This window comes from Alosa pseudoharengus, unplaced genomic scaffold, assembly GCF_046254945.1.
Source record: "Alosa pseudoharengus isolate Yale_2024_CS ecotype anadromous, Long Island Sound unplaced genomic scaffold, YU_APseudo_1.1 YU_APseudo_1.1_scf_6, whole genome shotgun sequence".
In the NCBI taxonomy this organism is placed as follows: Eukaryota; Metazoa; Chordata; class Actinopteri; order Clupeiformes; family Clupeidae; genus Alosa; species Alosa pseudoharengus.
Window position 1 is genome coordinate 24,267,768 of NW_027468848.1, and position 17,284 is coordinate 24,285,051.

Genomic DNA, 17,284 nt, shown 5'->3' on the forward strand with positions numbered 1-17,284 from the left:
TCACTCGAGACTTGACTCGGACTTTGCCTCTTTGACTTGTAATGACTTGACATGTCTCGAGTCAAAAAAGTCTCGCCAGTCACCCCAGAGATGCTTTCACCTCGCAACGAGAAAAACAAAACACATAGTGGACACAAACAGGAAGAGCACAGTGATCAGTGCTGCTGTTACCACCACACGCATCACGCACTGTGTGTAGGGCACCAAGAGACAGAGGAAGGACCAATATTAAATAAATATTAGCTTTACTGCAAACTGATTTGCATTCTTGTTAGAGAACGTTTACAATGTCAAAATGTATAAACAGCATGTTACATAAAGATGATACGTTTCGGGTCCTCTCCATTAAGATCCAACTTGAACATATGCTAGCCTACTCCATTTAATTGAGAACGCGTCTCAGCGCGCTAGAAAGGGAGAGAAACGTAGGCCTATGAAGGGAAATCGTGAAGGAAACAAAGACGAGATTAGAGGAAATTGCAGATTTATCTGGTACTCACTACTGTTATAAACTGTGAGAGCCAGGGCACTTTGACATAGGCTGCACTCACTGTGATTTGGAAAATGGACAAGAATATGAAGAGTTGTCTTTGCCTTTGTGTAATGGAACTGGTGATCTTCAATAATTTGTTTACGTGATATTATCATTAGCACATGATATTATGCCGATTGAAACGCATTCCACGTAGCTAGGTGGCTACTGGCTATACCAAGCTTATAATTCACTTTTAATTACAAACAGAAAATGTCTAGCAAGCATCATGTCATTACATGCTTTTATTTCCAAAGGAAAGAAAGCTGTTTGTGCCAAATTAATATCATGCTTATCATTGTTAATATTGTGCTATAGGCCTACATGTGGCACCAACAATGTTAGAGTTTGTGGACTAGCCATAGCTATATTTGAATGGAGCTGGTAAAAAAAGATCATTAGGAGAACTTGTGGACAGTGGCACACAATAGAGGTGGATTTTGTCGTTCGTTCTCATGACACAGTTCGCGTCGTTCAGTTCGCCAAGATGATTCGTTCTGAATCGTTCGTTCTTTCGTTCAGTCACATTTCCGGTAGCCTACAACGTAGTTCAGCGGTGAATCATGGAATGCAGGTTCTCAGCTCCTCGTTTGTGAAAACGGTCAACACAACACTGTAATTGTAGCGGCAAATATAGCTGCAACTAAATGATTATGTGTACTTTTAGACAAAACAGCAGTAGCTAATGTGTTCATTCATCTTGACATTAAATTGACATATTGAAGTAGACTACGGATAGATCAGCTAATTTCTTTTTTAAAAATGTGTTCATTCATAAAGGAACAAAGACCCAGTAGGCTATGCCGACAAACATGTTTAAAGGCTTGGCAGAAAGATTATATTGATGAAAAGGTTTCAAGTCCCCATTTTGCCCAGGCTACAGAGCCATAATCACTCTGCTTCACTCTGCCAAGAACTAGTGACTGACTTAACGAGAACGACAGACCGAAGTGAAACAGGTCTTGGCGTGAGAACGAACGAACGAGACAGATTGAAGAGACATTTATTAACCTGACATGACACAGAAAATACAAAGACAGCATGCATTTACCATTAGACAGATATTTAAATGTAAATGCCAATATTGAAATGCAAAATGGAATTGTTAATGTACATTATCGTTATTTTTTATCGTATGCTCTCCCGCTAGTCTCACTAGCCCATTTGTTTTTTTTCATGGAAACGGTTGCTATGCTTTCATGCCCCTCATTGGCTAATTCGATGAGAACGTTTTAGAAACAATACAGACAACAGCATACGATTGGTTTGGCTCTCGCCTTAGGAAGCTGGGCCAGAGGCATTCACAGCAGCACTAGGTCAGTGTGATTCAGCGACGAACGAAAGAACGAACAAGAACTGGAAAGGCGAACTAGTTCAGGTCGTTCATTTTAAAGACCCGTTCGAAGGAACTAGTTCGTTCGCGACCGACCCACCTCTACAGTGTGATTCAGCGACGAACGAAAGAACGAACAAGAACTGGAAAGGCGAACTAGTTCAGGTCGTTCATTTTAAAGACCCGTTCGAAGGAACTAGTTCGTTCGCGACCGACCCACCTCTAGCACACAATGGGCTTAAAGTGACAGTGCACCTTTTACAAATGAGTTAAACAGCAACACATGTATAGTATTTAAGAAATGAATGCTTTAAAACAAAATTACTTTGTCATTATTATCCTTTAAATAATATAGAAGTGTTTTACTTTTACCTTTGTGGTTACTCAGTAATAAAAGTGATTTATTCTGTATTTAATATGGCATATAAGAAGCTTAGTCTTTAGGGAGAAAATTTACTTTTTAATCGCAATTAATCTAGATTAATTCATTTCAAAATATGAGATGAATTAGTTATTTTTTTAATCGTTTGACAGCCCTAATAAAAGCGTAAAATATTTAACTGCAGCAATTTACTAATGTAGCCTATGTGACGATTCTTCTCGTCACCATTTATTGTAATCATTAACCATGACCTTGGCTTCCCTTATGAGTCGCCACTGGCAGACAGCCTAATAAATTGTTTGCAGGCAAATCTGTGGCCTAACACAGTGAAATGGCATCAGTCAAATTATTATTCATCCTTACAGTGGACGCCACAATTTGGAAAAACAGCTATCCGTTTTGTACAGATTACCCAGGTAGGCTCATGCGTATATTTCACAGGTATGCACATGCATATATCGTAAAAGATTTCAAGACAGAACCATTGAACATATTTTAATCTGTATTTATAAAAAACATACTGTAGATTAGATTGATGTCTTAAAATTATGATCGATAGTCTAATAATGGCATTATAAAGTGAAGAGTACCTGATGAATTGTTCAGGACTTGAAAAAGGTTGGGACTTGGACTTGGACTCGACTTGGCTTTGAGGTGACTTGGACTTGGACTCGACTTGCCCTTCTCTGTCTTTACTTGGGACTTGACTTGGACTTGACTGCTAAGACTTGGGACTTACTTGTGACTTGCCAAACAGTGACTTGGTCCCACCTCTGGTATTCTGTACATTTTTATGAGAAACATTTACTAGATCTGTCATGCATATTCACATTGTAGTACATAGCGTATCGTGACGTACATGTTTACAAGGACATTTGACATGTTAGATATCAGGGCCTTTATTCTCAAGGATCTTAAGGCTAAAAGTAGGTCCTAACTGGTGAATTTTGGAGAAAATTATATAATAATGGTCATGTCAGTCTTAACTTTAGGACAGCTAATTCTTTTACTGAGATTGATTCACAAAGCATTTTAGCGCTAAAAATAGTACCAAAGCCTATAAGAACTTAGAAGTAGTCGAGAGGACTTCTAACTCATTTAGACCAATATATTCTCTGCTTAACTGATAACCTTAATGCCATCTTTGATAACCTGTTAACCTTTCTTATCTTTCTGTTACAGTAATGACTTTGTGACCTCATACTATGTTGCCTTCAGTAATGACAGTCGTGAATGGATTATTCTCAATGATGGCTACTCTGAATGGGTGGGTTAAGTCGACATTTTTCTTGTTTTATTTGACCTATTTTCAAGAAATAGACCTAAGATTTTTAGATTTAGATTATTTGCAACAATTTTGTCTTTTTTCCTCTCCTCAGCTTTTCTTTGCCAACTCAGATAAGCAGACTCCAGTGATGGCACAGTTTGTGGAGCCAGTGGTTGCTCGCTACATTAGGGTCATGCCTCAGAGCTGGAATGGAAGCCTCTGCATGAGGATGGAGGTCATGGGCTGCCCAGTACCAGGTGATAGTGCTACTTTTGGCAGACAGTGTACCAGAGTTTGACTAAATTATTTAGTGTCCAGTGGCCAAACCTCAGATGAGTGCTTCTTTCTCTGCCAGACAGAAGTGCTAGATAGTTGTTGTGTTGCTTTAAACATTTCTTACATTTTGATATCTCTTTATGCAGTATATTTGACACACACATATTTAATTTGTGTAGTTATGGGGAACTTAACTTCTAGGGACAATATGTGGTGCACCTTGTGGTAATTTCACACCTGGTGACAAAGTATTGGTGAATGTACACTACATAGTAGTTCTAATATGGAGGAATCTAACATAGAAGAGAAACCCTACCACCGTTTTTGGTCAGTTGTAGCATCTCCTCTACCAAATGACTTTGTGATTTCTAAATTACCTTAAGTAATTGAATGCAAAGTAAAGTTTGGCATCAAAGCAAAACTGGTGTTTGAAAATGGATTCCGAGTTAGATACAGTAGAGAGAGGTAACAGCATTGATATTTTATTTCAAAGCAATATTTGGTCTCTTTAATAATAGGCTACTGTCTGGATGATTTGCCTTTTGTAGCCCAATTTTTTATGAGCCATGATTTTCTTTATTGTATCTAAATGCACAGATCCTGCCAGCGTCTACCACAGTCAGAATGAAGTGACCCCCAGAGACGACCTTGATTTCACCCATCATAGCTACACAGACATGGAGAAGGTGTGTTGTGGATCATATATGTCGCTTTCAGTGACCTATCTACATTGGAACTGACAAATCCTGTTCTTGGTGGAACTTTAGTTGCACTTTGCACAGTATATAATTGAATGTTTTCATGTCATTGGCTCAGATCATGACTTCTCTGCATTTTTGCAGTTGATGAAATCCGTCTCAGATGAGTGTCCCAACATCACCCGATTCTACAGCTTAGGCAAGAGTTCTAAAGGTCTGGAGATCTATGCCATGGAAATTACAGACAACCCTGGCATGCATGAGACAGGTGGGTAGCTTGTAAGTTTACTAGCATTGGTATTAGTGTGCTCAACTATTTCTACAAGAGCATCCAAAACAAACAACATATTTATGTGCTGTATTTGTGTTTCCATATAACAGTCTCAATTTTTTGAAACCCCTAGACTATGGTGAGAAATGCCATTGCAGTGGAAAACATAAGTTTTCAAGAAAACACAAAAGTATTTAAGAACATAACCTTTTAGAAGAACAAAGCATTACAAATTCAATCAGATGTAGCATACATTTGAACCCTTTCATGTATTGCAGACAGCAGCTGTGATCCATTGTGTTTTTCATGATCTGAGTTATGTGACTTACTTACACACCACAGGTGAGCCGGAGTTCCGCTACACAGCAGGTCTCCATGGTAACGAGGCGCTGGGGCGGGAGCTGCTTCTCATGCTAATGCAGTACCTCTGTAAGGAGTACAAGGACGGAAATCCTAAAGTGCGCCGCCTGGTGGAGGGGATCCGAATTCACCTTGTGCCCTCACTCAACCCAGACGGCCATGTAAAGGCCTTTGAAAAGGTTAGCGCCCTTTAAACCATCCTTTAATTCCACTATAATTATTTAAAGAAGATAAAATATGTATTTAATATAATCATTTATAACAATTTAATAATGCTTTAACATGGGACAAATCCATTAGCTTTAACCAGTATTTGAGCTACCATTTTGTGTAGAGCACTTTCAAATGTACAAACATTCAACATTTCCAGGAAACCTTTTTAAAACAATGATATAATTTTTTCCTCCAAGTTACATTCTGTGTTTGTGTTCATCTTTCCTCACACAGGGGTCTGAGCTTGGCAGCTGGCAGCTGGGTTACTGGACTGAGGAGGGCTATGACATCTTCCAGAGCTTCCCCGACCTCAACACCATCCTGTGGGACGCAGAAGACAAGGGGCTGGTGCCCAAAGTGATGCCTAATCATCATGTGCCCATCCCTGAGGGCTTCCTGGCCGACAATGGAATGGTTAGAGAAAAATGTGGATAAAAGAATGAAGAATTATGGTTGTAAATTATGGTTGTATAAGTGAAGTTAACGCTATAACAGGAGTTTTAAGTCTTTCGACTAACCCACCTCTGCTTTTGGTTTGATTTGAAATGGAATGCAGGTTTTACTTCTGTGAATGATGTTACAAACATCAAGTAGAAGTGGAACTTATGTAATGCCATGCCTGCCATGTGTACCAGTTTCAGTGCGCCCTTACACCTTCATTGCACTTTACATGCTTCCCACACATCAATTTTCCTACTTTCTTTTTCAGATTGGTTCAGAAACCAGAGCCATCATTTCCTGGATGGAGACCCACCCCTTTGTTCTTGGGGCTAACCTTCAGGGGGGCGAGAGGCTGGTGACATACCCCTTCGACATGCACCGCCTGACCAAAGAGGGAGAGGACCGCAACAAGAGGACCCGGCGAGTGGTTCGCCGAAAGAGGCAGTATATGGAAGAGGAGGAATCGGACAGACGCTGGGAGCATATTGGCTACCACGAGGCGCCTGACTCGTACCGCCAGGAATCCTATGGATACCATCACCAGGAGAGAGGCTATCATGAGGAGAACCAGGGACACTACCCTGAGGGCTACGGATACCACCACGAAGGCTATGGGTACCATCAGGAGAGTGAGCCTGAGGGCTACCCAGAGGGTTACCACGAGAGAGGCCATGAAGAGGAGAGCGAAAGGGGGTATGGAGGGGAGGCCGAGGGGTACGGAGGGGAGGCCGAGGACGAGATCCGCACCATTGCAGACCAGTCGCTCTTCCGCTGGCTGGCAGTCTCGTTCGCCTCAACCCACCGCAGCATGACGCAGACTTATCAAGGGGGTTGCCATGGTGATGACCCCACGGGAGGGATGGGCATTGTGAACCGCGCCAAATGGAAGCCTGTCACAGGAAGTGAGTGGTACACCAACAGGGCAACTGGGCTGTACGAATCACATTATAATTAGTTGCAGATTTTACCCTCATGGGTGAATTCAACAAACCACTGACTTTTTTTTAACAGGCACTTTTCTATTAGATCTTACATGCTTAACTGGATAGAGGCTGCCCTCTTGTGGCCAGCCCTTTCATCTAAAAACCACAATGAGAGAAATAAGTGCCAGTGATGCATTTTTTCCTCTTCTTTAGGCATGAATGACTTCAGCTACCTTCACACCAACTGCTTTGAGCTGTCCATCTTCCTGGGTTGTGACAAATTCCCCCATCAGAGTGAACTGCGCCGTGAGTGGGAGAACAACAAAGAGGCCCTCCTCACCTTCATGGACCAGGTGAGTCTCCACAAAAGACCTGTGCTTAATGAATTCATGACCTATTCTTAATTAAAAGAATTGCTGAAGCAAACTTTCAGGAATGTGTAGCCTTAGGTACAGATAGAGATCTTAAATAAAAGTTAAGACAGATCATATATTGAAAGAAATAAAGATATTATGGGGACATTAAATATGTAGCAAGAGCTTTGTGTTTTTGGGTCTGCAGTGTCCCTACTAAATTGATCTCCCCTCAGGTGCACCGTGGAATTAGGGGTGTGGTAAGGGACAAAGAAGGGAACCCCATCAATAACGCCACTGTATCTGTAGAGGGGGTAAACCACGACATGAGGACAGGTGAGTTAAGTGTCTCTTGCTGGCTATGAGTATGTAGTACCAATCTTTTACCACTTATTGAAATCAATTCCAACTCACTGTGACTCAGAAATGTGCAGCTGAGCAGATGGTTTCACAAGCGATTACTCACTTCTTCTGTTTTTCTCTTCCCTATTCCCTCTCACCTCCTGTCCCTGTCCTGGCCTCCCCCGCATGCTGACTCTCATTTCTGCTGTTTTTGTCTGTTCCGTCTCTTCCCCCCTCCCCCCCAGCGGAGTCCGGAGATTACTGGCGCCTGGTGAATCCTGGAGAATACCGCGTCACTGTGCGTGCAGAGGGCTACGCACCCCTTACCAAGATGTGCGTGGTGGGCTTCGAGCCCGGCGCCACCCTGTGTAACTTTGACCTCAGCAAGTCCAACTGGGACCGCATTAAGCAGATCATGGCCCTACATGGCAACAAGCCCATTCGTGTCCTCAGCAATGGAAACCAACAGGGATATGGCGGCAGCAGACAAGGGTACGGCGCAAGAGTGACGGGCTCAGAGAACAATGGCGCGTCAGACAACATCAGAAACAACCGTTTACGTCGGTTTCGACGGCTGCGCTTCCTTCGTCAGCAGAGGCTTCTGGCCCTTAAGTCAACCATGGCCCCAACAATGGCCCCAACCACAACCACCACAACTACCACAACCACAGAACCCCCTACCACTCCCTGGGTCTACTCCTGGCTCGAGGACACTCAACCCACAGATTATAATGTGGGGCTGGACTACAATTACAATGTTGATGACTATTAAAAATGAGACGCTTCCATGGAATTAAGTTGCCAAACTACAAATTTAGGACAAGGGTCACACTTCCTAAATCAGTAACCCAGTTATTATCAATGGGGGATAACTGGCACCATCGTAATCCTAGGTTAGCTTTTAGGTGCACTTCAAAGTAACATCTGTTAAGCTCTCATTACAACTATTCTTTCGGTTCATGTTAACAGGAGAGACTTGGTCTTGGGTCCTGTATCACCTATGAGTTTGTATTCAGGTCTTTGTCCACTCGAGTCATATGTAGACATGGAGAGTGAGGCACTCAACACAGCAGAGCTTCACTGACACACCTCTCACACCTACATTACAATCTGCATCTCACAAGGCACATGTTGTAATAGACTGATGGTACATAGATTGAAGATTGAGTTATCTCTGTCCTAGAAGGCTACCTGGGTCTGTCCTATTTTTGTTATATTGACTATTTGGTTGAAATTTGTAGAGAAGCTGTTTCGTGGTCTGAAACCATTTAGAGTAGCTCTGAGAGATACAAAGTTCCAACCCCAGGAACAGAGTGATGGAAGTGTTTACAATATTAGGCTTCTCAAAGTGGGTTGACAAAAAAATGTAACGTCAAAGTGAGATTATGAGTAATATAAGAGGGAAATGCAAGAAGCACAAAGGGATGCCAGAGACCTAAAGTCATTTCGATACAAAAGAGTTTTTATTTACATTATACATTCCTCACCCTCAAAGGCAACTGCTCCAGCTTCCACTAAGGGGGTGCACTGAACAATCCAGAAACATTTCTCAATGTGTAGCTGAGGTCAATGACTATTTTCCAGCGAATAAAGGCTTGTTTACATAGTGCTGTTGTCTTCTGCCATGAGATTGACTCACAAAATGCAAGGGTGGGGAAATCCATCCAAACACACTAAGATCTACAGCGATTTAAATGCCTGAAAGGATCTCTTATCAATAACTTTGTCCTTGCTTGTTATGTTTTTTAACAGGTGGAAGTTTACCTGTGTAACAGAATTATAATCCACAAAAAGTATTAAAACACTTCACATGGACAGATTCCAATACAGAAATTATTGCTCTCATGAAAAACAATAAAAACATGAATAACACCCATGGCTGGGAAACTTCATGGCCAGTATCGTTACAATGACTTGTGCCTAGTTGTCCAATGATCAAATTTCACACAAACTGAGCCAAAGAATTAGTCATCCTAAGAGTGTTCAACCTGTTTTTCCATATCCATACATCATGGTGTAATATAGACTTTATACTTTGGTAATAAAAAGTATACACTGAAATCCTTTTTACCAGTCGGACACTTGTCATGGGCAATAAATACAACTGCAGGGCTTCAGTGGCTAATATTCATTTCAGATTCTTCATCTTCATCAGAGAAGGAGGAAAAGCTGATTGGCTCACACTCTAGAGTGCGCAGGTTGACTAGGCAGGCTGTCTGTGTGCTGCTGAATTCTGGGATGGCCAACAGGAGGACGTCTTGCCCTTCAGGACCTACAGAAATAAAAAAGCCAAAGCAGTGATTATGACCATTGAAAAAAATAACCATATCTTCAATGAATAACTATATCTAAAACATAAAAAATACACGCAATTGCACTGGGTATTTATGATTTATAAAGCCAGAAACAACAAACTGAACAAAGGGTACACTTAACAGGAGCTCAGTGAGCCCCTCAGGTGAAAGATTATGCATCTACAGGTACGTCCGAAGTATGCCATACAGCGTACTGTAGGTTACCTGCACTGACCTGTAATACGCTTGGACTGATAACTGGGAGCGCTTCCGCTGAAGTAAACATGCGGACACTCTTCCAGGATGAAGGGATCGTTCTGATAGAAGGGATAACAACCTAGGAATGGTGGAGAAGGGGGAGAAAAGAGGGATGGAGAGAACACAACATGAGACTGCACTACAGTGATTAGTTGTTGAAAAGTCCTTGTTGATAAGTCCTTGTTGATAAGTCCTGGCATTGTTTTCCCACAGAAGTTATTCTGTCACACTAAGTAATGGTACAGTTAAATATCAAAGTATGACAACAGTTCCACAATTAACATAATATGATCAGTGGCAGGCTTCCAAACTCCTTTACATCATACGATCCTACACAATCCAAATGTCCACGAGCTCTTCTTTACTCCTCAGTGAAGATAGTAAGTGAAACAATACAATTAAGAAAACATACCGCAGCAGCATGAGCAGGTGTGTGTGTGTGTGTGTGTGTGTGTGTGTGTGTGTTCTGACCGAGTGTATCCGGAGCAGTGGGGGCCAGGTGGCGCAGACGGAGCGTGGTCTCCAGAACCTCCAGGTGGTCTTCCATGCTGCTGTACTTAACGATGTCACTCACGTTCTGACCTGATGTGCCCAAGAACCTGAGGAGTCGGCAGTAAGAGGGAAAAATTACATCACACTTCCAATGCTTATCCGGTTGTTAAGTCCGACATCACAGGTCCACCAGCTTTTTCGTCAAAAAACGTTTGCTAGCGCAACCAGCCGGTTTTCGCAACTTGTAAACCTTGTCAACATCACCTCCATTTTAGTAAGAGTAAAACAAAATGGCTTAACTTTAACAGAGTAATTGCTGTAGCTGTTCAGCCAGATGACACAATCAAGGGCAACATCCAGCCTTCCGCGAAACATAGGATTTTATTAGGTTGAGGCAACAAGTGAGTAGTATGATGACAATTTTCTTGAAGGCTACTCTGAATAGAAGAAAACATTTTTTATTTTACTGTCTTTGGAGAAAAACAAGCGGCTCTGAAAGCCGTTGGACCCGGAAAGCGATTTATTATCCCATTATTGCATCATCACTTAATAATTGGAAGGTCACATATTACCAACCGTCACATATGTCCAACCTCTTATGTGTAGGCCTATGTGTCACTTAATATGCATTTCTATACAAACCAAGACGGCGAATTCCTAAAGAAACGCAAGCACCCACACCATAAGTTTATCTAAATTAGCTATGTACCAAAAATTACATTTTACCGTGACTCGAAGAGCTGTAAACAGTGTTGTAAGGCTGCGTGTACAAATCCGCTTGGAGCTCCAGTGGAATTTTGAACATATTACCAACCGTCACATATGTCCAACCTCTTATGTGTAGGCCTATGTGTCACTTAATATGCATTTCTATACAAACCAAGACGGCGAATTCCTAAAGAAACGCAAGCACCCACACCATAAGTTTATCTAAATTAGCTATGTACCAAAAATTACATTTTACCGTGACTCGAAGAGCTGTAAACAGTGTTGTAAGGCTGCGTGTACAAATCAACTTGGAGCTCCAGTGGAATTTTGAATTGCGACGAGAATTCTCTAGCTAACCGTTGATGTGCCGTGAGAAAGGTTGGGAATAAGTACCCACCAGCCCAGCACTAAACTCCGAGTGTGGTAAACAAAATCGGATATTTCAGGCAGTAAAAGCCCTGTAAGGTTAATTTAGCAAATGTTATTTTGAAGTATTAAAAAACATTGTTGTTTTAGAATTTTCAAACAAAATGGTTGGTAATTAGCACGTTTACGAAACCAAATTTGGCAATTGAGTGGTGAACCACTTCTATTTAAGCTTGATGAGATAATGAAATGCATATCTAAATCAAGAACATTTGAGGCAGTCCCAAAAAAGCTGGCTGATTCTGATTTCAATGATTGAGTGCTTTTCTGATGTTCAATCTGCTGAAATCCAAATCCACACTCACACGATCACTGACTCATCACATCTACATTCACAAGAGTGGAGGTTTCCTTGAATGAGAAGAGAATGTGTGGGCGGTCTCCAGCAGAAAAGGACTCACCGCACACCATCCACACAGGCCTGATAGGGGTTGCTGACCAGCTGCAGGGTTGGGTAGGGAGTGGACAGAGGGAACATGCAGCGGTGCAGAGGTTGCTGTGGCAATGTATAGTTGGTGGGGTCATACTGGCCTGGCATCACATCCACAGGTACGGAGGCCTGCAGAGGACAGAAATATAAATAAACTCAATCACTAAAAAAATAGTTCAATGTCAAAGTCTATTTATTGTCAATTTCTTCACATGTCAAGACATACAAAGAGATCGAAATTACGTTTCTCACTATCCCACGGTGGAGACAAGACATAATTTTACCAATTAAGTCCACAGACAAACATAAAATTCAAGTAAACAATAAAAAGTAAATAAGAAGAAGGCACATACAATGAATAAATAAGAGCAGCAAAATTGGGTTGAAATTGTGCAATTGTGCATAGACAGTCAATATAGTAGTGCAAAGTCAAGCCAATAAATAGCTGAGGTAGTTCTGTTTGACCTAAGCAAGTGGTAGTAAGCAAGTGGCATAGTGGTGCAAGTTATGTAAGAGCAGCAGAAGTGTGTTGTGTTTTCAGAACAGGAAAACAACAACAAGTTGCAAAGTGTGCAAGTGTACAAGTGGAGTAGTGCAAGTGGAGTAGTGCAAGGCAGCCATTGTGGGTCCAAAGGTCCAGGATGTTATGTGTCATAAACAGGGTTAAGGAAAAATAGATCATATACACCCCATATTCATAATGGATTCTGTGTTACAATGCTCCTTTGAAAGATATTCCACCGTGTCAAATTTCAATGTGGTTGGTTACGGTTATAGTATTCAGCAAGTGCTTTTATCCAAAGCAAATAAGACCTTCTTTCTCCATCATGCACAATAAGGCAAATTTTTTGCAGGGCAGATTTAGTTTCTTACCACTAGCTGAACCAACAGCTCATCAAGCAGTCTAATGGCCTCCACACTGCCTGCCTGTGTTTTCTTAGTCAGGTACTTGGCCTACAAAGGCAGAAAAGGAAAAGCGGTTGAGAAACACCTGAAAAACAACGCAATGCTTTTTGGACATACTCTCTTTTTCGATCACAAATTGGTACAGCTGTATCAAAAGGGACACTATTGCAAACAGACTAAGGTTCTGCTGCATATAATGCTTTAAGAGACTAAAAGATATCTAGACAGCGCAAGGACTGTTTTCAGTGTTGCACTGATATCCAGAGCGACTTACATAGGTAATTACAAGGCCCAATGTCCCGGGGTTAAGTGCCTTGCTCAAGTGCACAATAGTGGAAAGGCAGAAGTTGAACCCACAACTTTACAGGCTACTGCATGCTAGCCAAGCTCCTTAACCACTACGCTACCTCTACTCACTCTGTCACCACTCCACTTGCCTCACCTTGGTGTTGGAGTCTTTGTCCTGGGTACTTGGGCTCAGCAGGTTCCCAGCCAAGAGAACGTGGGAGATGGACGCCGCTCCACTCTGTTCTCCCTCATCGCCCAAGTGTCCTGTTACCATGTCAACCAGAAGCTGTAGTCCCAGCATGCTGTCGGCACCGGTGCCACCCAATCCAAGACCAGAAACAAGCAAAACAAACCTGTCAGAGCCAAGAGAGCAGAGGAAAGAGATCAGGATATGTTAACTCATATTTATACTGTATATACAATATAGACACTTTATGTACAACATGTCCTCCAAAATTTAATTTAAAAAAAGGCACTCACCGATCGGCCTCTGGGACCTTTCTGAGAGTCTGAGCTGGCAAATCTGCTGTACAGAAGTCCTCAACAGTGAACTTCCCATCATTCTTCTCTGCGCCCAAGATGGCAATCACACTGCCTTTTACAAAACAAAACAAGAACAATACCAATAAGAAAGGATGTAGCCTATAAACTAAATGGCTCTCTCAAAATGATTCTCTCAGGTGAGAGGAGAACTACAGTTACATACATGGCAGCCCTACCTGTGACAAACTTGGCAACGTCAATGTTTCCCTCTAGTTTGATTCGCTGCAGCTCATCCTCAAGGATGAGTTCGTCTGACTGGCTGATGTATTTGGTGCGGGGCGGCTGGGGTAACAGGTTGTGCTGATGGGACAAAGAGGGGATTTATGGCACTCACACAGGCACTGCAAATCAAAAGCCCTTCCATGAGACCGTGTTGACACTGAAGTGGAGAGGTTTTTATTATCTCAGTGGAAGACAGCTGAAGGTGGGTGGGTGAGGGAGCCTTCTAATCAACATTCAACCAACAACCTGCTTCTGCTTCCAGTCAAATTGTTTCACACACACACACACACACACACACACACACACACCTTCCCCTTCACTGAAAACTGCCCATCTATCACGGCTCCAAACAAAGTAGCACTGATCTCTTCAGTGTGGTAAGCATAGTAAGGGGAACAGTGTAAAGCACATGTATCAGAGCTTTGCGGGGTGAAGGATTTGTGTGGTGAATGTTGACATTATTACTGAGGAATCACATTACAATGGGGAAAGCTGATTTGAGAGTGTGGAATTCTCACCTCCTCACTGATTTCCTTCAGGATAGATGGCTGAAGTTCCATGTGTTTGAAGATGGTACCCACAATTACACAATGCTCCCCCATCGGCAGATCGCATAACTTCCGCATGGGCACCGACTCTCCTGCAGATATATGACTCAGGTTTAATTCTATACCACAGTAAAGTCTGCATCTTCTAAAGCCCATAAAGGTCCACTGTGACAACAACGTATTCTGTGCCACACATATTTCCATTTCCATTGTTTTACATTTTAGAAAAGATATCAATGGGATATTATGGATTAAGTACAGAGGAATTACCTCATTGCAGGAAAATACACAGTCACCGGTTAGCCTTTAACTTTGTACAAAGAGAGGATACTCCTACAAACAACTGCAGTCATGGGTCCAGTGAATTACTACTCAGCTGACTGTCAAGACTACATTTCCACCTGTCCAAAAGGATGCCCACAATGACAGTGACAATGCCACTGATGGATGTACGGATGTACAGATCGACAGAACAGGGAACATAGTTGACACTTAATGTTACAGTAATTCACAAATCTTACCCCACTTTTGCTTGGCTCTTTTGACAAGGATGTCTCTCATCTGCATGAGACGAGTGGCGTATATGTGCGCGTACTGTCGACTGAAGCTTCGTTCACCCAGTCGGAAGCGCTCCGAGCAGCCTTTGTATGACAGCTGCTCCCGCTGAAATACAGGCTGTTCCGAACCGGGCGGCTGGAGCAATGTAGACTCCTTCTGATCAATAATGTCGGAGAACATGGCAATACCTGTGTGCACGTTGCATCACAATGTGAACATTGACACAAAAGTTTACCAAGTCAGCTACCACTCTAAAATGACACACAGGCGTTAGCTTTAGCCAAAGTCCATCATGGATCGTGTTAGCCATAGTGCATCAAGCAATTTCAAGCAACCAAAGGTTCACCCTTCTTTAAAACATGCACCGTCCGGCTAACTTAGCCGGCGACTCAAATGTTTTGACTTTCATTTTACACAGTTGGACAACAGATTCACTCCGAAGATCTGGTGGCCAATACATATACCTATCCACCGTATACACGGCAATAATCAATAAGGCTGTATAAGTTATAATGGCATCCTCTACACTTTCAGACTGGGATAATTTAACAATGTTGTTAGCAGTGTATATTAGCTAACCTCGTTAGCTAACGTTAGCTAACGTTACACATTCAATATACAACACGCATCGTTTTTCTGCCCTATTGGCCAGCTAAAGCACTAGTTCACCACATTATAAAGATGTGGACCCTTACCTTTGCTATTCTGATTGACTGTTACAGAAGCTGGAATATGTAGCTGCTACTTTAACACAAAATGCACTTCCAACACACGGGTGCAATGTTTCTGGAATATTGATATCTCCCGCGAAATGCTTCAACTTTGAACTCCTACGTCATAGGACAAACACGAGCGCCATACTGTTGAGGTCCTTAAGGGCATATTCTTTTTTACAGTAGCCTACACATGCTTTCTGCACTACTGTGGTGTTTTTTGCATTCCTGCGAAAAATGACATCTATACAAAAACATTTCACGCCGCCATTTTGAATATCGATAAGCCGTAAACTCACTTCCGGTTAACGATGTCTTATGGAGAAACTAACGTTATCAGAGCTATCTACAAGTTTACAAGGAATTTGCGGCATCTGCCAAATATTAATCTGTCACAGGTGACAGATATTGTGGAACATCACACGAAAAATAAGCGATCCAAACTGGATCGGGGATATAAATTGTTCCATGAACAATTTATATATAAATATGAAGGTAAAGTCAGTCAGCTAGCTAGATGGCTAATACCAGATAACTAGATGGGTAATACTAGATAAGACACAACAGCTTGTAAATGCACTTCAATAAAGCAGTGTAACAAAATTATCCTGTAGCCTACTTCTACTAAACCATCAGAATTGAATTGTAGATATAGATTGTTCCATGAACAGTTTATGTTTTGTGAAGGTAATGTTGATGTCAGCTAGCTAGGTGGCTAACGTCAGATCCAAACAGCTTGTAAATGAACTTCAATAAAGCTGTGTAAAGAAATGATCCAGTATTTTATTTTGCAATTATTACGTGCATGTTTTTGTATAGTCTCCAACGTAGTAGGCCTAGATGGTAGTGTCATTGTGAGATCACTGTGCTACCAATCTCTTAGAAAAAACGAGGAGCCGCACAAACGAGGTGTAGTGAACATTGAATCGTCAGGGGCAAAAGGAACAAGTACGCCGAAATAGCTATTGTTTACAAGTCTTTTTGAAGGGGGTGCGTTGACAATCCACTTCTGACAAACAGCTTGGTCTTCGGCTCGCCCTGGGAATCTGTGTAGTGCTTATGTATGGTGTTACACAGGGGCAGGCTGTGTAATAACGGCGGGGGAACTTATATATTTTTGTTCCATATCTGTATTTTCCCACTGCTGTTGTAACAGCCGAACACACAACAGGTTCTTCCCGACATCGTAAGACAATAAACGAAGGGGGGAAAAGACGGTTTGTTCAACTCCACAGGTAGCTAGCTATCAGCTATCACAAACGTTAGCGCCGACGTGCCTAACCCGCAGTAATGGCACTGCCCCCGCCGGATTCGTCTCAGCGCATGCGCAGTCTTGATCTCGATCTATGTTTCTTTTCTCAACAAGTAATGCCTGTGAATGCGGTGATGACGTATTTTGACAGTTGAGTCACTTGTGCGAAGTCGTACTCGTACCAAAGAAAGCCTAACTGTAAAGTTTGATTTCATACTTGTAATTTTGAATTCATATTTTTTTCCATCCGTATTC

At 42.0% G+C, this 17,284-nt stretch overlaps 2 protein-coding genes across 2 annotated transcripts in view; one reads left to right on the forward strand and one right to left on the reverse strand.

The window, feature by feature from the left end:
• The window catches only part of aebp1b (AE binding protein 1b), a 21,937-nt gene extending 12,939 nt beyond the window's left edge, over window positions 1-8,998 (forward strand). The window contains exons 11-20 of the mRNA XM_076271139.1: window positions 3,430-3,514; window positions 3,627-3,771; window positions 4,388-4,476; window positions 4,633-4,756; window positions 5,102-5,298; window positions 5,567-5,746; window positions 6,042-6,675; window positions 6,910-7,049; window positions 7,286-7,385; window positions 7,637-8,998. Of these exons, the coding sequence (XP_076127254.1) occupies window positions 3,430-3,514; window positions 3,627-3,771; window positions 4,388-4,476; window positions 4,633-4,756; window positions 5,102-5,298; window positions 5,567-5,746; window positions 6,042-6,675; window positions 6,910-7,049; window positions 7,286-7,385; window positions 7,637-8,163 (2,221 nt within the window). The 3' untranslated portion in view covers window positions 8,164-8,998. The remainder of the gene's footprint in view (window positions 1-3,429; window positions 3,515-3,626; window positions 3,772-4,387; window positions 4,477-4,632; window positions 4,757-5,101; window positions 5,299-5,566; window positions 5,747-6,041; window positions 6,676-6,909; window positions 7,050-7,285; window positions 7,386-7,636) is intronic.
• Window positions 8,833-15,889, reverse strand: pold2 (polymerase (DNA directed), delta 2, regulatory subunit). The gene is made up of 11 exons (XM_076271140.1): window positions 15,760-15,889; window positions 15,028-15,252; window positions 14,477-14,598; window positions 13,913-14,036; window positions 13,674-13,788; window positions 13,348-13,546; window positions 12,873-12,953; window positions 11,971-12,128; window positions 10,415-10,542; window positions 9,921-10,022; window positions 8,833-9,663 (listed from the first exon to the last, which is right to left on the reverse strand). Exons 2-11 carry the CDS (start codon window positions 15,242-15,244, stop codon window positions 9,506-9,508), a joined length of 1,404 nt encoding a protein of 467 aa, XP_076127255.1. The 5' UTR covers window positions 15,245-15,252; window positions 15,760-15,889; the 3' UTR covers window positions 8,833-9,505.
• Window positions 15,890-17,284: the final 1,395 nt, after the last annotated feature.